General features: G+C 32.9%; 2 protein-coding genes across 2 annotated transcripts; one reads left to right on the forward strand and one right to left on the reverse strand.

The window, feature by feature from the left end:
* Window positions 1-4,350: 4,350 nt before the first annotated feature.
* Window positions 4,351-9,844, forward strand: LOC118029815 (uncharacterized; the record flags this gene model as incomplete). Its single annotated transcript, XM_035033754.1, has 5 exons — window positions 4,351-4,594; window positions 7,874-8,037; window positions 8,386-8,455; window positions 9,202-9,298; window positions 9,375-9,844. Coding segments are annotated over 5 exons (696 nt in total), but the record flags the coding sequence as incomplete, so codon positions are not given.
* Window positions 9,845-13,104: 3,260 nt separating this feature from the next.
* On the reverse strand, window positions 13,105-16,978 carry LOC118029814 (cytochrome P450 84A1). Its single transcript, XM_035033753.2, has 2 exons — window positions 15,933-16,978; window positions 13,105-14,054 (listed from the first exon to the last, which is right to left on the reverse strand). Exons 1-2 carry the CDS (start codon window positions 16,851-16,853, stop codon window positions 13,434-13,436), a joined length of 1,542 nt encoding a protein of 513 aa, XP_034889644.1. The 5' UTR covers window positions 16,854-16,978; the 3' UTR covers window positions 13,105-13,433.
* Window positions 16,979-18,653: the final 1,675 nt, after the last annotated feature.

Here is an 18,653-nt window from a genome sequence, read left to right on the forward strand (position 1 = left end):
GTGTTTATACCAGCAGCTGAACCACAAAGTCCGGTACACAGATTTCCTGTATTCAACAGGAGGAACACACCAGGAGCATCATCATCAACACCACCATCAGCATCCTCATCAGAAGGACCAAGAAGGATGCGAAATCTTGAAGAGTTGTACGATACCACTCAGGTTATGGAAGATACAACTCTGTTTTGTTTCTTTGCAGATAGTGACCCACTAAGCTTCGATGAAGCTATCACAGACGAGAAGTGGATAGAAGCAATGGATGAAGAAATACATGCCATTGAGAAGAATGATACCTGGAAGCTGACTTATCTACCAAAAAACAAGAAAGCAATAGGTGTCAAATGGGTCTACAAGACAAAGAAGAACGCCAAAGGAGAAGTGCAAAGATACAAAGCCAGATTAGTGGCTAAAGGCTACAAACAGAGAGAAGGCATTGACTATGAAGAAGTATTTTGCTCCAGTAGCCCGGCTAGAAACAATCCAGACTGATGATCTCACTAGCTGCACAACATAGATGGAAGATCTATCAACTCGATGTGAAGTCAGCATTTCTGAATGGCTTCCTAGAAGAAGAAATCTATGTTGAACAACCACTTGGATACATTGATGCTGAAAATGAAGGCAAAAGTATACAAGTTTGAAGAAGGCTCTCTATGGTTTGAAGCAAGCTCCGCGTGCTTGGAATACTAGAATTGACAGGTATTTTTCAAGATTAATGGATTTGAGAAATGTCCATATGAACACGCCATATATGTGAAGAAAGGAGCAGATGGCAACATCTTATTTTGCGTGCCTATATGTTGATGACTTGATATTCACCGGCAACAACCCTACCATGTTTTGAAGACTTCAAACGAAGCATGGTACAGGAGTTTGAAATGACTGACATTGGTCTAATGGTCATATTTTCTTGGCTTAGAAGTAACGCAGAAGGAAGAAGGGATTTTTGTATCCCCCAAAGCGGTTACGCCAAAGATATTCTTTGAAAGGTTCAATATGAAAAGCTGCAATCCGGTATCAACTCCAGTCGAGAATGGAGTGGAATTGAGGAAGAGTAAGGTTGGAAATGTTGATCCAACTTACTTCAAAAGCTTAGTAGGGAAGCTTAAGGTACTTGACATGTACCAGACCGGATATACTCTATGGAGTCGACTCGTCAGCAGATACATGAGACACCAGACCAGTCTCATTTGAATGCAGCCAAGAGAATTCTTCGGCTACATCAAAGGCACAATGAATGAAAGGTATGTTTTATACCTCAAGTAAAGACTTTAACCTTGTAGGCTACTCGCATAGTGATTGGGGTAGAGATCTGGATGAAAGAAAAGCACAACAGGGGTTTGTCTTTTTCATGGGAGACACATTCTTTCACATGGTCATCCAAGAAGCAATGATTGTAACATTATCAAGCTGTGAAGCTGAGTATGTTGCTGCAAACTCAGCCGTATGTCATTCAATATGGTTAAGGAATATGCTGAAGTTTTTGGGATTTCCTCAAGAAAATCCTACGGAGATTTACATTGACAATCGATCAGCAATCGCATTGGCAAAAGAATCCAGTGTATCATGAGAGAGCAAACACATTATACACGTCATCACTTTATCCCGGAACACGTGAAGAATGAGAAGTTCAACTGATATCTTGCAACACAAATGATCAAGTTGCGGACATCTTCACCAAGCCATTAAAAGGAGAAGTATTTATCCGATTAAAGTTCATGCTTGGCATGACATCCCTCGATTGAGTTTAAGGGGGAGATTTGTTGAATATTAAACTCAATCCAGAGTTCCAGTCAAGGAAGGCAACCACCCCACCGAACGGACAGCCGCCAGCCACCAGCCGCAGCCCGCCAGCCGCCTTCACACCACCGGCCGCCAGCCGCCTTCACATTTGGAAAGTTTGAATTTTTGTATTCTGTTTCGTGTATAAATAGAGTGCCCAGTTTATGTTTATTGTGTGTGGAGAGAATTGAGGAGGAACACTAGAAAAGAGAAGAGAGAGAGAGGTTGTGTTTAAGCTTTTGTGTTGTAATTGTAAGCTTCGGTTTTGTGTAATAAAACAATGTGTTTTAACCCCTCTGAGTGTTTCTCAAAGCCACCACCAGTGTTTCTCTCCACCAACATAAACAGCTCCCAAACCTTGCCGGCACCAGCACCACTGGTAATCCCACATCCAGCAGCAGCATGCCAACTTAATAAAGCCATGAAGCCGTCAAACAACATCACCGCTTTAATGCCTTATCTCTCACCTCAAACCCACCAAATGCAGCCACCACCACCATGCACCACAAAAACGCTACGAGCCCACCAAGAAGCTAGCATGAACACACATAGCAGCAACACCACGACAATGAATAGTAGCACGATAACAATTAATAGTGGCAGCAACAGCAGCCTTGACGGTGGCTTTGATCGAGAATAGAGGAGGATGACCCGACTAAAAAGAGGCATGCTTCTTCCGCGTAGGGTAGTGTGATGAGAAATCCCGGCCATCATCAATAAGTAGAAGAGAGTGCATGCTCTTAGTCTAGTTTCTACAATACCTCTACTCACTGCTGGAACTTCAAACCAAATGGACTGAGAATGAAAGGTTTTATTTACTTTTCTCCTTCCCCTTCCATCGCAATTTTGCCCTTTTCATTACAATCTTACCTCACTGAAGGCCACTCTTCATGTCTATGGGCACCGCAACAGATTTTGGAACAGCTTGAACTGGATGCTATTATCCTGTTTTCAGAAGCCCTAGTATCCTCGTGAACGGAAGAGAAGTGACTTTTCCACCGGACAGGAGGAATTCATGTTTAAAACGATCATTGTTTATTATGACATATAGTATAATCTATTTCAAATGTAACTTAAAAAAATAAAAATATTAGGTTTATAAAATGTTATTTTTTGCTTTTGTTTTTGTGCTTATTGTGAGATGTAACTCTTCCAGCATAAAAAAAATATAAAAGTAAAAACAGTAAATTCATGATTTCACCGCTGTGTTACGACAGCAAAAACAAACGAAAACTTATTACACTCTGATTGAATGGATGAAGACTTTGTCAAGAAAATCCCCTGCACGTTTGTTTTAAAAATTTTAATTTTTTTATTAACTTTAAATTAAATATAGTTTAGTGTTTTTTAAATTATTTTAATGTGTCGATGTCAAAAATAATTTTTAAAAAATATATTAACATATATTTTAGTAACAAAAAATTATTTAAAAAAACAAAACAATCAACATTACCAAACAAGCTTTAATATTTTATGTATTTTTGTAAAAAAAACAAAAAGGAAACGGAGTTATGATAATCCTTAATAATTCATAGCTAATACATAAAAGCCATGATTTTCAATCAGAATATTTGATTTAGATTAAATATTATATTGTATAATTTAAAATTTTTTTTGAATTTCTGGTACAGATATTTCACATGAATAATAATTAAAAAACCAAATTTTTTTTTTTAATGAAAATGACACCAAAAATCTCACAAAGTATTCTAGCCAGACTTGATTATTTGGAAAAAATTAAAAACTTTAATAACAACTCATAACGTTTTTTTTTTATTTTAATTTTGACGGAAAAAGAAAAAAAATCAAAGATTCCAAAGGCCATTATGTTGGGTTGGTTTGGTGATTGAGGAGGTATGCTTTCTTCTTAATTTTATAGATTTAATTACTCTTGTGATAATTTAAAAAAAAATGTTAATGTTTCTTATATGTATCTAATCCCAATTTAATACGAGGATGCACCCTCGAAATAATCTGAAGATGAATGATTTGTTTTGTGTAAGAATATTTTACTATTAAAAAATAGTATACATGTAAAATATTTTCTAATTAAATAATGATAGTTAGAATAATTAGATAATATTATAAGTAGATTATTTTTTTTAAAATATTTTTATAGAATTTTTTATGTATTAAAAATGTTTTCTAGTAAATAAACTAATTTAAATATTAATTATAAAATATTTTAGGGGAAAAAAATACAAAAAAATAAATTTCTCTAAGAAATAATTTTTAAAAATAAACAAAAAATCTAAAAAACATTTTCTATTTAAGCAAACAAACCAACCTTTAATTAGGACAAGTGGGTTCGATAATGCTCCTTGCCATGCAGGTAATGGGAAAACATGCTTATACAGATAATGGGGAAAAATAACTGAGATGATATAAATGGGTTTTTTCCTTCAATTTCTCAACGTAATTCCAATGGAGGAGCAAATTGAAAAGAATATTATTATTCAGGGTAGAAAAAGAGCACATTGAAAAAATCATGATGTTTAGGTGGAAAACCAAAGTTTGTTATTTAAGGGTATTTGTTTGGGAGTTTCTACAAATTGGCGGAACAAATAAGAGAGAGAACAGACAAAAGAACAACACAGAGAAGAGAGATCGGCATCGGCATGGAAAGTAGTAAACGAGAAGGGGGAGAAGAAGAGAAAAAGCAATCTGAGAAACGAAAACAAATCCAAAACGAAGGAGGAGGAGGTTCTAATTGAAAGGAAATCATGCAAAGGTTATCTTTATTACTCTTCAACACTCAAATCAAACGGCATCAATCCTCGCTGTATTGGAATCCCTCGTTCTCTCCCTCAAAGTTAGTATTCTCATTTACAGTTACCATTCTTTATTGAAGTTTGTTTTATGTTTTTGTCGACTTGGTTGTTGGACAGTTTCAATGGTTTCTTTTTATGAATCTGTGCTGAATTATTGAGGGAAAGGGAAGGTTAGGTGTGGTTTTTTTTTTTTTTTTGGGTTATTGAAAATAATGAGAGAAAAGGGAAGGTGGGTTTTTTTGGGAAGGCTTATAGGAATCAAATTTGGGTTTTTATTTTATTTCGTGGTGTTTAGAGAAGTGTGATTGGTTTCAAATTTGAGAGGTTGATTGGGTGTCAGTCTCTCCTTGTGTTTGAAGAAATTAGGTGATCTAAACTCTTGATTATGGCATAAAGTTGAACAAGAAAATGCTTATATTATAGATTTTTTTTGAAAGATATATGATTTTTATTACTTGAATGAATAAGGGTTAGGAATATCAATGCACTCTTTCTTGATCATCTGAGTGTAAAATTTGATTTGGTTGCAGCAAGGCAAGTCACTAATAAGATTGTAATCCAATTAATTTGAGACATTATGGCTGACATTCAGTTCAGTGTTCCGAAATGCAGACATTGGGAATCAATATTCTTGGTGTTGGAGCAACTGATAAAGGGTGTAGGAAAGGATATCCTTCCTGAGCTTATTTACTGTTTTTCACTGATTATAGCTCATATTTTTCCACTAAGGAATTTGGAATGAAATGGGAAACAGGATTCTTCCCGATTCTGTTCCAAATAGAAGTACGTTTTGTTATTATCTGAACATCATTATGGTTGGACTAAACAAGTTGCTGAGTGATTCCCATTCCAGTCCCAATCCAAAGTGAACGAAATGTGTTCTCTATGCTTAATGCTTTGATTGAGCTGCATTGATCTATTTGTACTGTTTTATTTTACATTCTCATTATGATATTCTGAGAGCTGGGAGAGCTAATTGTTTTTGGGAGATTAGAGAAAACAACTCGATGCTGATGATTTCTAAAGACATCTATTATTGGCAGAAATTCCTACACTGCCTTTGCTAACTGTTTTGAAAAGTAAGCTAGGTATGTTTGTCATTTTTGTTTGACTCAACCTAAGAGCCTGTTTGAGAGTGAGTTAGTGTTTGCTTTTCCTCTAAACCACAAAAACATAGTGTTTGGTTAATTATAAGAAGTTGTGGTTTAACTAGTGGGTCCACACAATAAACTGAGGTCTGCCCTAGTTATTGTGAAGCAACTTTAACTTGCTTTTACTGAGGTCCGACCTCATTTACTAATTTCTCCTGCCAAGTTTATTTTTCCAAAACAGAGAGAGAACTGTTGAAAATACAGTGAGACCTTGTCGACAAAGAGAGGGAGAGAGAACCATTGACAATACACATACCCAAAACAACCCTCACTAACCTTTTGCTAAAGTTTTCGCTCAAGCACCCTTTAGCTCTTCGCAAATCATATGAAGAGAAATAATAAACACAACAAGAAAGATAAAAGTCAAATCTCTTCTTACTTGATTGATGTTCTTCCACTGTAAGTTCCTTTCTTAGTTTGTTTTGGGACTTGGAGCTGAGGAAACTAGGCGCTTGAATGGTGGGTTGACTTTACCTTATTGATCTCGTTTCCCATTTCCTTGTTCACTTCTTCTATGGGCAACCGGACTAGTTGTTAATACAATTTTCTTTATGTTGCTTGTGTGTCTACTTGACTATCATTTTCCAGGTTGTCAAGTCATAGTAAGGTTGGATAATGGATAGTCAACAACAGATGATCTTAGATTCTTAAGTAATAAAGTCATGCATTCTTGTATGTACTATTGTCAATAGCAATTTAAATCTATTAATCTAATATTCACTTTTGTTGCCAGCTTGAGCATTTAGCATTCTACCTTATTGAACTTGGCTTGGTTGAATATTTTTAAAGTTCAAACCTTCAATGCTATTATTGGCTTAAGTTAATTATTGTTTTATCAGAAAAAATGGTGATCTAACACTAATACATTTGTTTTTCCATGGGAAGAAGCTACTATTACTTTTGAGGATGTGATTTTGTTTTTGGGGCTGCTCTGTTTTGAGATTGCCTGTATCATGCATTGTTGAAAACAGAAAATGGGAGGTAATTAAGAGAAATTGATGGATTGCTAGAAAAGTAGTAAAGAAGTATAGCTAGGAAAGCATCAGTATACATGAATGAAGATGTTTGTCAAGTTTCATAGTTAAACAAACTTCTTGAATTGCAATTTTTGGATAGTATCTTTTTTCAAAATTCTAAGTAACTCTTGGATTATTTTTTTTGGTAACTAACAAAAATACCCTAAGCATATCAATGTTATTCGTTTCTTTTATTTTGGACTAACACAGCCAACCAACTTTCAAGTCTTTAGTGACCTAAGTGTTAGCTCAAGAGGAGAAGATTTTTTAACCGATGTTGTTACATACTCGCAAAGCCATGGATACTAAAGGCCTTCTCGAGTGGATTATGCCTTCTCGAGTGATTATGTTCATGTTGAGATTGCAGCTAATTTAATGGAATAATAAAAGTAGGGCCTTAATGTTGCATTGTTGTATTTGATGTATTAATAATCCAATGCACAATAATATAATTCAAAACCACGAAACTACATGTCATTCTTAATCATTTTATTATTAACAATACTTTCAACAGTAGTTTTAACCAAATATCTTTTAATTGCTTTTTATTGAACAATAATTTCATCTGTAATTTTAACCAAACACATATTTTTACCCAACCAACACAGCTAAAAGTGATTTTCTTGAACATACGTTTTTCAAACTACAACCGGAAAATCTATTACAACGCCAAACACACACTAAAGCAATGCATGATCTTTTCCATACTTTAATGACTGGTTAGGTCCCCTTATCACTCTTATAAAGTTTGGATTATCAATGTAACTTCTGTTATTGATTAGTTGAGTGTAAAAATTAATTCAGTTGTATTAAGGCATGTAATGAATATGATGGAGGTCAGATTATGCAAGAGATTATATGCTTAATGCATGGAATATCATGCATTGTTTTATTTCTAGTGTAGATGGTGACGGTATGAGTTGTTCACCATGACATACTGAGAGTCAGGAGATCTAATTGTCTCCTAGAGTAATTTTATATGGAAGGAATTCCTTACTCTGCCATTGCTAATTGTGTTGAAAAGACATTGCTTTGACTTTTTGCATGGTTGAGTTCCAAGATGTTTGACAATTCCAGTAGTTATATATGCATGTTGTTGCTGTTGAATATCAAGGCCTTTTGATATGTGCTGATATCTTGATTTTATGGTCAGTTCCTAATTATGTTGGGCAATCTGAGGATGAAGCTTCCAAAGATGGGCGGACTCTTATAGATTTTTATTATGGCTGTGCTGGTTACTCTGTTTATGCCAATAAAGACCTCTCAACTGATAAGCAAGTGGCAAAAACAGAACTTCCTGTCTGTGTGGGTCTGGAGGTACTCTCTCTCTCTGCATGTGCCTATGCCTTTATAATTATTGGGTGGCCTCTGCCTTTAACTTTCATGGCAGTTATTGTTTTAAATAACTTTGAAGTTGTACAATTATTTTTGTGATCATCATACTCCATCCATAATCGTTGTTGGTGACTCTCCCAGTAACTCTCGTCATGACTACTACTACCTGTTGAATATGTTTTCTGTCACTTGTGAACCTTTGGTGTGACTTGCTTTCTTGAATTTGTCTCTGGCCATGTGACAAGTTGCTTGAGCGGGAATAGAATATTAGTACTATCATCTCATGTTTATCTGCTTTTTTGATAATCTGACTAACACAAGTTTTTGCAGCTTTTAGTGGATCGAAGAGTTGCTTCTGAAGATAGTGCTTCTGCTCCAGCTCATATCCACCACAAAGAAGGTAAGCAAGTCGTTGTGGTTATGCTGCATCTTATTTCATGTGCATGTTAGTGATGTCGAGTTCTCCAGGCACATTTCCTGATGTGCAAATTGTAGGGCCTGGATTTTTTTTTCAGTCCCAAGTTATTCAGATGTACAAAGCTGATGGTTCAATTCTCTTGTAAGGTTAAAATCAAGGGCTATGCTAGTCATCCTAAAACAATATGTTCTTTCTGTCATTCAAATCCTATCAGAGGACCCCATTCACTTTTTATTGGATGAATCTTCATTTCTGTTACATTCTGATAATGTTTTCTCTTCTTTCCTTTTTTTGGGTCAATATGTCCTTACAACAAGATATTGAAGCACAAAAAATGCAACATGCTTCAGTAAGCTCTTGACCTCAACAGTGAATATGTTTCCATGCTACTCATTGGCCAGGCCATGACAGTAGTCTTTGGTTTGGGATCTACATTTGTCAAATTATGGTCTTCAAGAGCAGTACTTCATTCTAAACCGCAAAATGGTCTCAGAATTTACCTTCTTAGGAACCACTTTGGTGGAATTGTAACTGTGCGAGGGCCTTTTTTATGGTAAACTTGGATAATGAAAAATGAAATATGACCATTTTCTCAAAATTGATGCATTCTTTGATACTTCCTCAAGGCATCAATGACATTCTTTTTAGTTCAATCATTTTCTGGAATGGTAAATCACTTCATTGTCCATATTTCACCCATTTAATTGTTGGCAATTGTTTTCTCGAAGATGGTGGTGAATTACCTCAGCTTCAGCCTCGACGTGAATTACCTCAGCCCCGAGCACAGAAACCTGTGATTTCTGCAGCAGATGACTTCCTGAGCAGGCAAGCAAACAGTTAATAATGTTTTTCAATATATTAATGAATGAACATTAAATATCCAACCCGTACAAAACTGCAGGTATACGAGAAATGCAAACCTGGTCGCATCAGGGGTGGCCAGAAACATGCGAAGAGTGGGGAATTACGTAAAAGATAGTGTGGATGATATTTTGTACCCATACAGAAGGCGACCCAAGTAGGCCATAATTCTTGAATTGATGCACGGAGGAAGAGAATTGGCCTGATGGTGTAAAAAGGTGCTTCATCGCTACCTGTACTGTTCGACTTTCTGATTCATGCACACTTCTACTCCTTTAAAACCCCTTCACACCCTTCCCTCATACCAATAAAAAAGTGTTGCTGGTGGTACTTGACATGCTGATATTCATTCACCAGAACACGATACATATGGTTAATGTCATCTATTGTATTTAAAGCCCAGGTGGGGTTGGTGGGGATGACAAAAAGCTCTTTTCGTATGATACAGTGAGCTGATTTCTTGATGATAATGTGATGTATAATATTTTTAGAATAACTTTTCATTTTAAATGGTTTTAAAATCTTCAATTGATCTTTAATTGACTTTCTAAACTTTGACTTTCTGTAATTTCACCAATGATATCATCTAATTAAGCTTCTAAAGTTAAATGATGATATCTAATTAATGATATAATGTGATGTATAATATTTTTTAGAATAACTTTTCATTTTAAATTTGGTTTTAAAAATCTTCAATTTGATCTTTAATTGACTCTTCTAAACTTTGACTTTCTTGTAATTTCACCAATGATATCATGTAATTAAGCTTGTTAAAGTTAAATTTGGTCCTTTAAAATTCTAATATTTTCAAGTAAGCTCAAATTAGGTTTTTAAATTTAATTTTTCAACAATTAAATTTTTAATAAAATTAATTTGACCCATTAAAATCTAATTAAACCCTTGCATTTAATTTTTTTTTTTTTTAATTTTGGCTAAATTAGTTATTAAACTTAATTAAAATTTTAATTAGATCTATAATTAAATCAAATTAGCATTCTCGTACTTAATTTTTATGTAAATGCATCTAATATTCACTTAAGTTAACCTTGGATTTAGATTGTCTTTCACATTTAGATACTTTATGGTGCAAATGAGTTTTCTAATATTGTATCCCTTCATCTCTCATTTATACATTTAGATTGTCTCCGGTCTATTCTTGCCAACCAAGTCACTTATTCTTCTATATTTTATTTTTATTTTTTGACCCTTTTTATATTATTATTTTTGTATTATTATTATTATTATTTTTTTTATAAAGAAACACGATAATTTTAAGAAACCTAAAATTAGGTGATGACAAGTGTCATGTCTATGATCATGGTGAAAAAAAAAAAAAAAACTTGTTAGAACTCCTTATGTTTGAAACCATTTCTTATAAGAGTTGGGTATTGCACAAAGTTTTTTTCCCTTGATAGCAGCTAATACTTCAACACGTGTGGTAATGAGAGGTATTGTTAGGAGGTTGAAGAATATTAAACGCTCATAAATATTCCCTTTATGCTCTAATAGGAGACTCATGGTGCTATGAATATTCTACTATTTGGAAATGACAGTTTCTATATAGTAACACTTCTTCTACTCGAATATGATTTTTTATTTTTCATTAAAAAGATTCTTATAAAGAAGTGTATGTATGTGTTTTTATAATAAGTAGTCGTAGACTCCACTGATCAGGGCTTTAGTGGCAATTGATTCGAGTAGATTTTTCAAGTATAGCATTTTCTTGTTGAATCTTTGAAGATAAGCTCTAGTATTTTCATCTTCTCATTAGGTGATCAAAAGGAGCTCAATCATTTTATTGTTTAGTTGAAATGCTAGTGCTAAAATGAAAGGTGAGCTTCCCACAAAGATCATGAAGGTCAAGGATAAAGCTAAGTTCAAGGTTGTGCCGTATCCTAGTAGAAATACAAAAGATTGCGGAGAGAGTTTTACACATGACATCACTCTTTTATGTTATGAGTTCTGGGGTGTTCCTAGTTTTATATATGATATATGAGATTATAATTGTCTAAATTGACCTTTGTGGAGAAAAATGTTTTGGAGAAATGAGTGTAATACTTTATAACAAAATAGTGAGTCTCTCACCTTGTGGAAATGGTGTTTGTTTTTAGAAGTTGATCTCATATCACGTCTAGGTCTTTTTCATCGAGGAGCATATGAGTACAAGTTAAAGAAGGATTGATGAAGATAGTTAAGTTTGTGGCTATGATATATGGAGAAGTGCTTTTCATAGCAAGAATGATTTCTTCACAAAGTCAGAGTATCATGCATATTTTGATTTGTGTTTTTTTTTTTAATCTGAGTTAAATGTTTCGTCGGTTAAACAAGGTTGATTTATGTTTTTTTATTATTATTTTTAATTTTTAATATTAAATTGATCATAAATTAAAATTTTGTAATTTATTTTGATTTGGATTGTATTGTAGGAAAAAATTTGTTAAGACAAATATATCTAATTTTTTGGTTTATAATTTTCAAACTAAAAGTACTCGGATGAAATATAACAAGCTAAAAAGAAAAATACCAGCTGACGTTTGCAAAACATAAGCCTGATATAAGCCCGTAGCAAAACCCGAACTTTTGTGATGTGATGATTTTCATGTTTTCTTACCACAATAAGCCTGATGTAAGCATTAATTATCCTTGGACCTCATCAATCATATGAGTCTACGAGACACAATTTTTTTCTATCAAAATTCTTTTTTTTTTCCTATTTATTATGTAATATGAGTAATTTAGTTTTTCTCAATCTCTAGTAAATCAATGATATATTGAGAAAAACCCTAACTAAGTTTCTTCAATTATATAAAATTGATGTATTAAGTTGAATTAAGCACCGTTTGTCTTTACATGCAATCGTTTTTTTTTTTTTTTGTAAAATTTAAATTTTATTTTACTTCAAATTACTTTTTATTAGTATTTTTATATTATTTTAGTGTAATAATATTAAATTTTAAAAAATAAATTTTAAAAATCAACTGACACCGCATCATCTATCGAAGAGGACTTGAAATTGAAGCAGGCGGGCACTGGCCTCCAGCAGGACTTGACGCTTCTGGTTTATAATTTATAAACGTGACTTATCAATTGAAGGGGAGAGGGTAACCAGAAAAAAAATAATAATAAATAATAATAATTGAAGAGGAGAGGAAACCGAGTGGTGGGTCCTTTCGGGTGTAGAAAATTAAATGCAAAATGATGCAGGTATGTTGCTGAAGATCGAAGACATGATGGGTTTAAAATCTGTGGATATAGTCCCTCAAGATCATAAAGGAAATGGATTGCAATATGGCGCTTGCTTTTTTTTTTTTTTTTTTCTAAATTTTTTTTTTAAAATAATATAAATTATATTTTAAAATTTTAACTAAAAATTTAAATTATTAATTTGAAATAATTCTTTAATATAATATTATAATTTTAATAACTAAATGATTATGAATTCGAATATTTTTATTTTTATTTATTTGATAAAAATTAATTAAGATAATATAAATTCATGTAAATTTTAAATTTAAAAAATAATATAAATTATATTTTACAATATCTTCTAAATTTTTGTTTTTTATTTTATTTTTTAATGTTTAGTTTGTTTTTAAATTTCTATTTTCTACCTTCCCTTCCATTTGTTCTCTCTTCGAAAAAACTTCTTCTGGCGCGGAGAAAACGAGAATCACTTGGATCCTTCAACGCACCATATATACATCTACTCGAATATTGACACAAACACTTGCTCATTTGTAAGCAGCTTTTTTTTTTTTTTTTCTTGGATCAAAATAGAACTTTTACAAGCTTTATTTGAATGTTGCAAATTCAAAAGTAAGAGATACAATATGAAAGACCCATCTCCACATAAATCAAATGAAATTGGAGTCTTTGTAAACTTATTCAGCAAGTAAAAATCCTATCTCTCCCATATTTATCTCTTCATTTTTCTCATTTTTTTTCAATTATATATAAAAAGTGCAAAAAAAAAAACTAAGAAAAAAACATGCAAATCCACCTGCTGTCACCTTCTCCAACATGACCCTAATTATTTATAGAATACACAGATTGAGGAAACTCCCTCCATTCATATTCCTTACCCTTTCTTTCCCCTTCCTTAAAGTGGACAGACCACGCGCTTTCTCGGGACGGCAACGAGTCGAGTTGCTCTTGGCGCAGTGAGTCCAAACATATCAGTCATGTCGAGTTCACCTGGTTTCATGCCATCAGGCAACTCCCAAGTAAAACAATGAAGCAAATGAGCAACAGCCAAATCAAGGGCGTATAACCCCAGTTGCATGCCAGGGCAAGACCTCCGACCTGACCCAAACGGAATAAATTCGAAGTGATTCCCTTTGAAATCAGGCACCCCCGGTCCCAAAAACCTCGAAGGCTTAAAAGAATCAGGATCTTCCCATGAATTCTTGTCTCTGCCAATAGCATAAGCATTGATCATGACCCTTGTCTTCTTTGGAACGTAATAACCAGCAACCTCAGCATCTTCAGATGTTTCGTGTAAGAGAAGTGGGATTGGTGGGTGAAGTCTCAAGGTTTCTTTAAGCGTGCATTTGAAGAATGTTAGTTTATCAAAATCACTTTCCTCCACGCGCCGCTCTAAACCCACCACGTCGGCGAGCTCTTGCTGGACTCTTTTTATATCTTCTGGACTCTTCAATAGCTCTGCCATGGCCCACTCTATAGCCGACGCCACTGTCTCCGTCCCACCAAACATCACATCCTGCCATAAATGCATACACAGAGTTGATCCCATAGATGAACAAGTAACAAGCGGCGGGTTATAAATTGTTTTAAATAAAATATAGAGAAGATGTTGATTCAATATATTTTTTATATAAAAATTATAAATTTTATATAATTAAATCCAAGACATTTCATAATATAAAATAAATTATGTATTTATTAAATTTATTTATTTAAATAAATAAATAATAAATTTATATTATAAAAAAACTCATGATTTAAAAGATAAACATAAATGAAACTAACTAATAAATTTACACTATAAAATATATTACGCAAGGCTGAACATATTAGAATATCATTTAAAAATATTTTTTTTATTTTAAAAAATAAAATTTATTTCTATAAAAAAATATAGATAAATTAGAATAATGCCTTAAAAAATCAAATAGAAACAAAACAACAACAAAAAACTTATATTAATAAAAGACATAAAAATCATAACCTATGTTATAGAGTTTAAGATAAACTCATGGAAAGAACTTGAAGATAATCACAAAATCAATATTAAAATAAATGAAGAACTATAAGATCGTATGAAACTGAATTCCTAACAAATTAAATGTTGAAAGATGAAACTAGGTAAAAATATATTAATTACACAAAAGGATACAAAAAAAAATGAAAGTGAGAAAAAAAATTAATTAGAGGGATAAGAATTTTCAATTGGGGGGTTTAATTGAATTGAAAAATAGCTTTAATAAAAGGAGAAAAAAATATAAAAAATTAAGGGTCAAACTGAAAAAAATAAGACAACAGAAAATTTAATTAAATGATGAAATTAAATGAGAAAAAAACTTCAACAAAAGTGTCAAGGAAAAAATTGAAAATTTTAAAAAATGAAGACCGAAATAAAAAATCAAATATATGAGAAATTGTAATTAAAGGACTAAATTGATAAAAATAAAAGCTTCTATAAATGAAAAATAAACAAAATGAGAAATTAATAGAATGAGAAATGAAATTAAAAAGTAAGAAATAAATAGGACACATTACCAATTAAGTGAGAGAAAAGAAAAGAAACTACCTCGAGTCACTCTAAATAAAAAAGAACATGACGATGCATCTAAGGAAATGATAGACGACCAATTATGTCAATTGGGTGATGTCACATGCGCTGCATAAATGACATGAAATGCTATCCAAGTGTTGGGGCATGCCGAGCACGCTCCAGCAATTTTAAGCATTAAAAAATTCAAAATAAATTTGAAAATATCAAAATATCCCCCATAATCTTGATAATTACAAAAAATATCTATATAAAAATACCCCTAAATGTTAAGCTTATGTTTTGTCTCTTCTAAGATTAAAGATGTATTTACACTGTACAATAAAATCTCAAAACACTCTTATCTAGCATCACAATAATGTTTTTTACTCTAGGAGAAAATTCATATTTTTTATTATTAAAAAATTTATGCAAAGTTAATAAAACTCTTGATGAATAATTTTATATTTTATTAATATTAAAAATAAAAAAAATAGAAAAACACATCACCACCTACTCACGAGGCTTAATATTTTTGGACAAAAAAAATAATTTTATTATAGCCAAGATAACTAATAGTAAAGCATCCGCAACATTTAGTGCTTATGCAATTCTTTCAATTTCATCTACCCACAGTTTAAATGAAAGCATGTGTACAATGTGTGCACGTTATTAATTTCTTTGTTTTATACAAATCAAAAAGCAAAAGTTGGATCCCAATACAATATCGTGACAATAAAGTTAAGAAAAAAGTATGAAGTGTGATTACTAATTAAAGAATTATGTTCTCAAAACGTGTGCGTGTGTATCTCAATATAAAATATTAATTAGGTAACGTTATGGTAGAGAAGGGATAATAGAACTTACCATGATGATGGCTTTGATGTTGTCTCTAGTGAGTTTGATGGCGTTTTGTAAATCATCTGACTCGTTTACTTTTGTCTCTTCACTGTAAAAGGTTAGCATGTCATCAACCATATCGGTTTCAGCCTCTTCGGAGTAGTTATTCTGTTTTTTTTTCTGGATATGATCATCGATGATATGGTCGATGAATTTATCAAGTGCTTCTCGAGCCTTGACAAGTCTAGCGGTGAGCCCTTGGGGGTCAATCCAACCAAGCCAGGGAATGAAATCCGAAACGTTGAATGCTCCGAAAAGCTTGGAGAACTCCTGCAAAATCTTGATGAACTCATCTTGTCCTTCATTTATGGCCCCAAAAGCTGCTCTATAAGTGATGTTCATGGTCAGTGTAAAAATCAATTCTCCAACGTTCACAGGCTTGCCTATATTGGATTCAACTGTCCTAACCATCGAGTCCACCTCGTTTCTCACAGACTCCCATGATTCAGCCCTTTTCCGGCTAAATAGCTTCATGACGCAGAGCTTACGCATCTGGCGCCAGAACGGACCATAGTGGGCAAAGGCCATATCGGCACGGTCATAGGTTAGGTAGCTTATGGCTATGTTGGCTGGTCTGTTGGAGAAAATGTTATCCTGGACTTGCAAGACTTGGCGAGCTACTTCAGGAGATGAAACAGCTACCATATGCAAGTACCCCATACGCATATGAAATAGCCCACCGTACTGTTTAGCTAGTTTAGCTAAGCCACGGTGAGTTAATTGGTCCATCAGATGCATGCTACCAATAAGTGGAAACCCTTTAGGCCCTGGTGGATATGGTGATCTCCGGCGAAGGCGAGAGATTAGACCTAAGAAGAAGAGTGAAGAGATAATGATCAAGAAGAAAGACATGGGTAAAGTTTGCAAAGATTGGAGAAGAGAATCCATGGATGCAGGTTTTTGTGCTTGTGTCTCTGGTATGTATTGTGTGCAACCCCCACTGTTAATTGCAACCCCACTGATTAATTGCAACCCCCACTGATTAATTGCAACTTTCAGATGTTGCTAAGATGAGAAAGATATTACGGGGCTTTATATACAGGTTTTTTGTGACCTCCCCCCCTCCCTTTTTTTCATTTATTTATTTGGTTAAGCTATATATTATTTTCGAAGATTTCGTATCCAATTCGTAAAGATTTGGTTCACTAATTCAATGTCTTGAGAAAAGTTGAAAAATAAGAGTAGACTTTCATAAACAAGTACACACTGGGAACGCATGCCAAAACCTGGATGGAGAACAATTAATAACATTAATTTTCACAGTTTTTTTTTGTCTTATGATTAAAATATATATTTTAATGTATTGATATTAAAAATAAATTTTAAAAAATAAAAAAAAAAATTTATTTTAATTTACTTTCAAATAAAACAACACATTCTATTGAAAAATCTCCACATCTCAATTTTTTAGGATTCGAAATTAACACATTCTATTGAAAAACTAAAAACCTGTGATTTAATGCTCCTAGCATCATGTGCTCACACAGCTCAGTTGCTAGATATAAAGTTGTCTAAAGAAAACCCTAAACAAGAGCACGTTGATACAGGCTTTATGTTGTCAAAACGAGGTCAATGTTTTAAGTTACATGTCAATATTTTCCCTAGTTGGAATTTTCTTTTAAAAAAGTTAGTATTAATTTGAGTTCACCACTTCAGGAAAAACTATGCTGGATATCAATATATCGCATTAGTGAAAACAATTTGATGCTTCTGAATTCTGATCATTAAGAAAACACACAGAAAAAAGCTTCTTAATGGAAGATTATTATAGGTATTTAAATAATTTTTCTTACACTCAAATTAAGAACTCATGATGTTTTCAAATTCTACAGCAAGCGTTTCTGGTACATATGATTTTACATTGCTAATTAAGAATAACAAGTCAAGAACATGAAATTCATAATACTAAATTTCAAAACCTTATTCAAGGGCCTGCTTTATTATATTATAAAAATGAAAGGGTTCACTGAATCAATAAGTCAGAAGTATGCAATAAAAAGCAACCCAAAAAGAGAGTGACTCGGTGACAGACCATATTTTGTTTCAATCAACAACTTCTTATGTATAGAATTAATTCCTTTCTAATTAACCTAAACATTTATGTAAAACTTAAGGGTTGACTTCATTCCACGGCTTATTATATATGTTAATTACTCATATAAAAGAAATTATACAAAAAAGAAAAGATTAAGATCATAAATATTAACCCAGTGGTTGACATATGTGCAATCTTTCATTTTCTTAATTGCTTGCAGCTAAAATTTCTTATTATTATTTGGTTGCAATCGAGCCAGCTACCTTCCCTTCAACGAATTTCCAAATACTTATGATTGCCCAGATTTTGTTGTGTACTCTCGGTGTTATCCGTTATTAAAGCATATCCAAAACTGCCACGCACTCATGCAATGTGACTAATACTTGCATATATATATATATATATATATATATATATATATATATATATAAGAGAGAGAGAGAGAGAGAGAGAGAGAGAGATGAGGTTCCATGCAGTTCTGCTTGGTGATCTTTAATCAGAAGCAAAAAGGGAGAGAGTTTGATGCCTCACCTTATTATTATTGCTTGTTGAAAAAAATAGACCTTATTATAAATTTTACAAGTCATTTTCGTGGTTAGACATTGGAACCATTGATGTTTTTATTCCACCATATCAGTAAAAATTAACTATTT

This window comes from Populus alba, chromosome 5 (assembly GCF_005239225.2).
Source record: "Populus alba chromosome 5, ASM523922v2, whole genome shotgun sequence".
NCBI lineage: Eukaryota > Viridiplantae > Streptophyta > Magnoliopsida > Malpighiales > Salicaceae > Populus > Populus alba.

Coding starts and splice junctions, on each gene's coding strand:
- LOC118029814 (XM_035033753.2), bottom strand. CDS start 16,853: ATGGATTCTCTTCTCCAATCTTTGCAAACTTTACCCATGTCTTTCTTC. Junction 14,055..15,932: donor ACATCAAAGCCATCATCATG/GTAAGTTCTATT, acceptor CATTTATGGCAG/GATGTGATGTTTGGTGGGAC.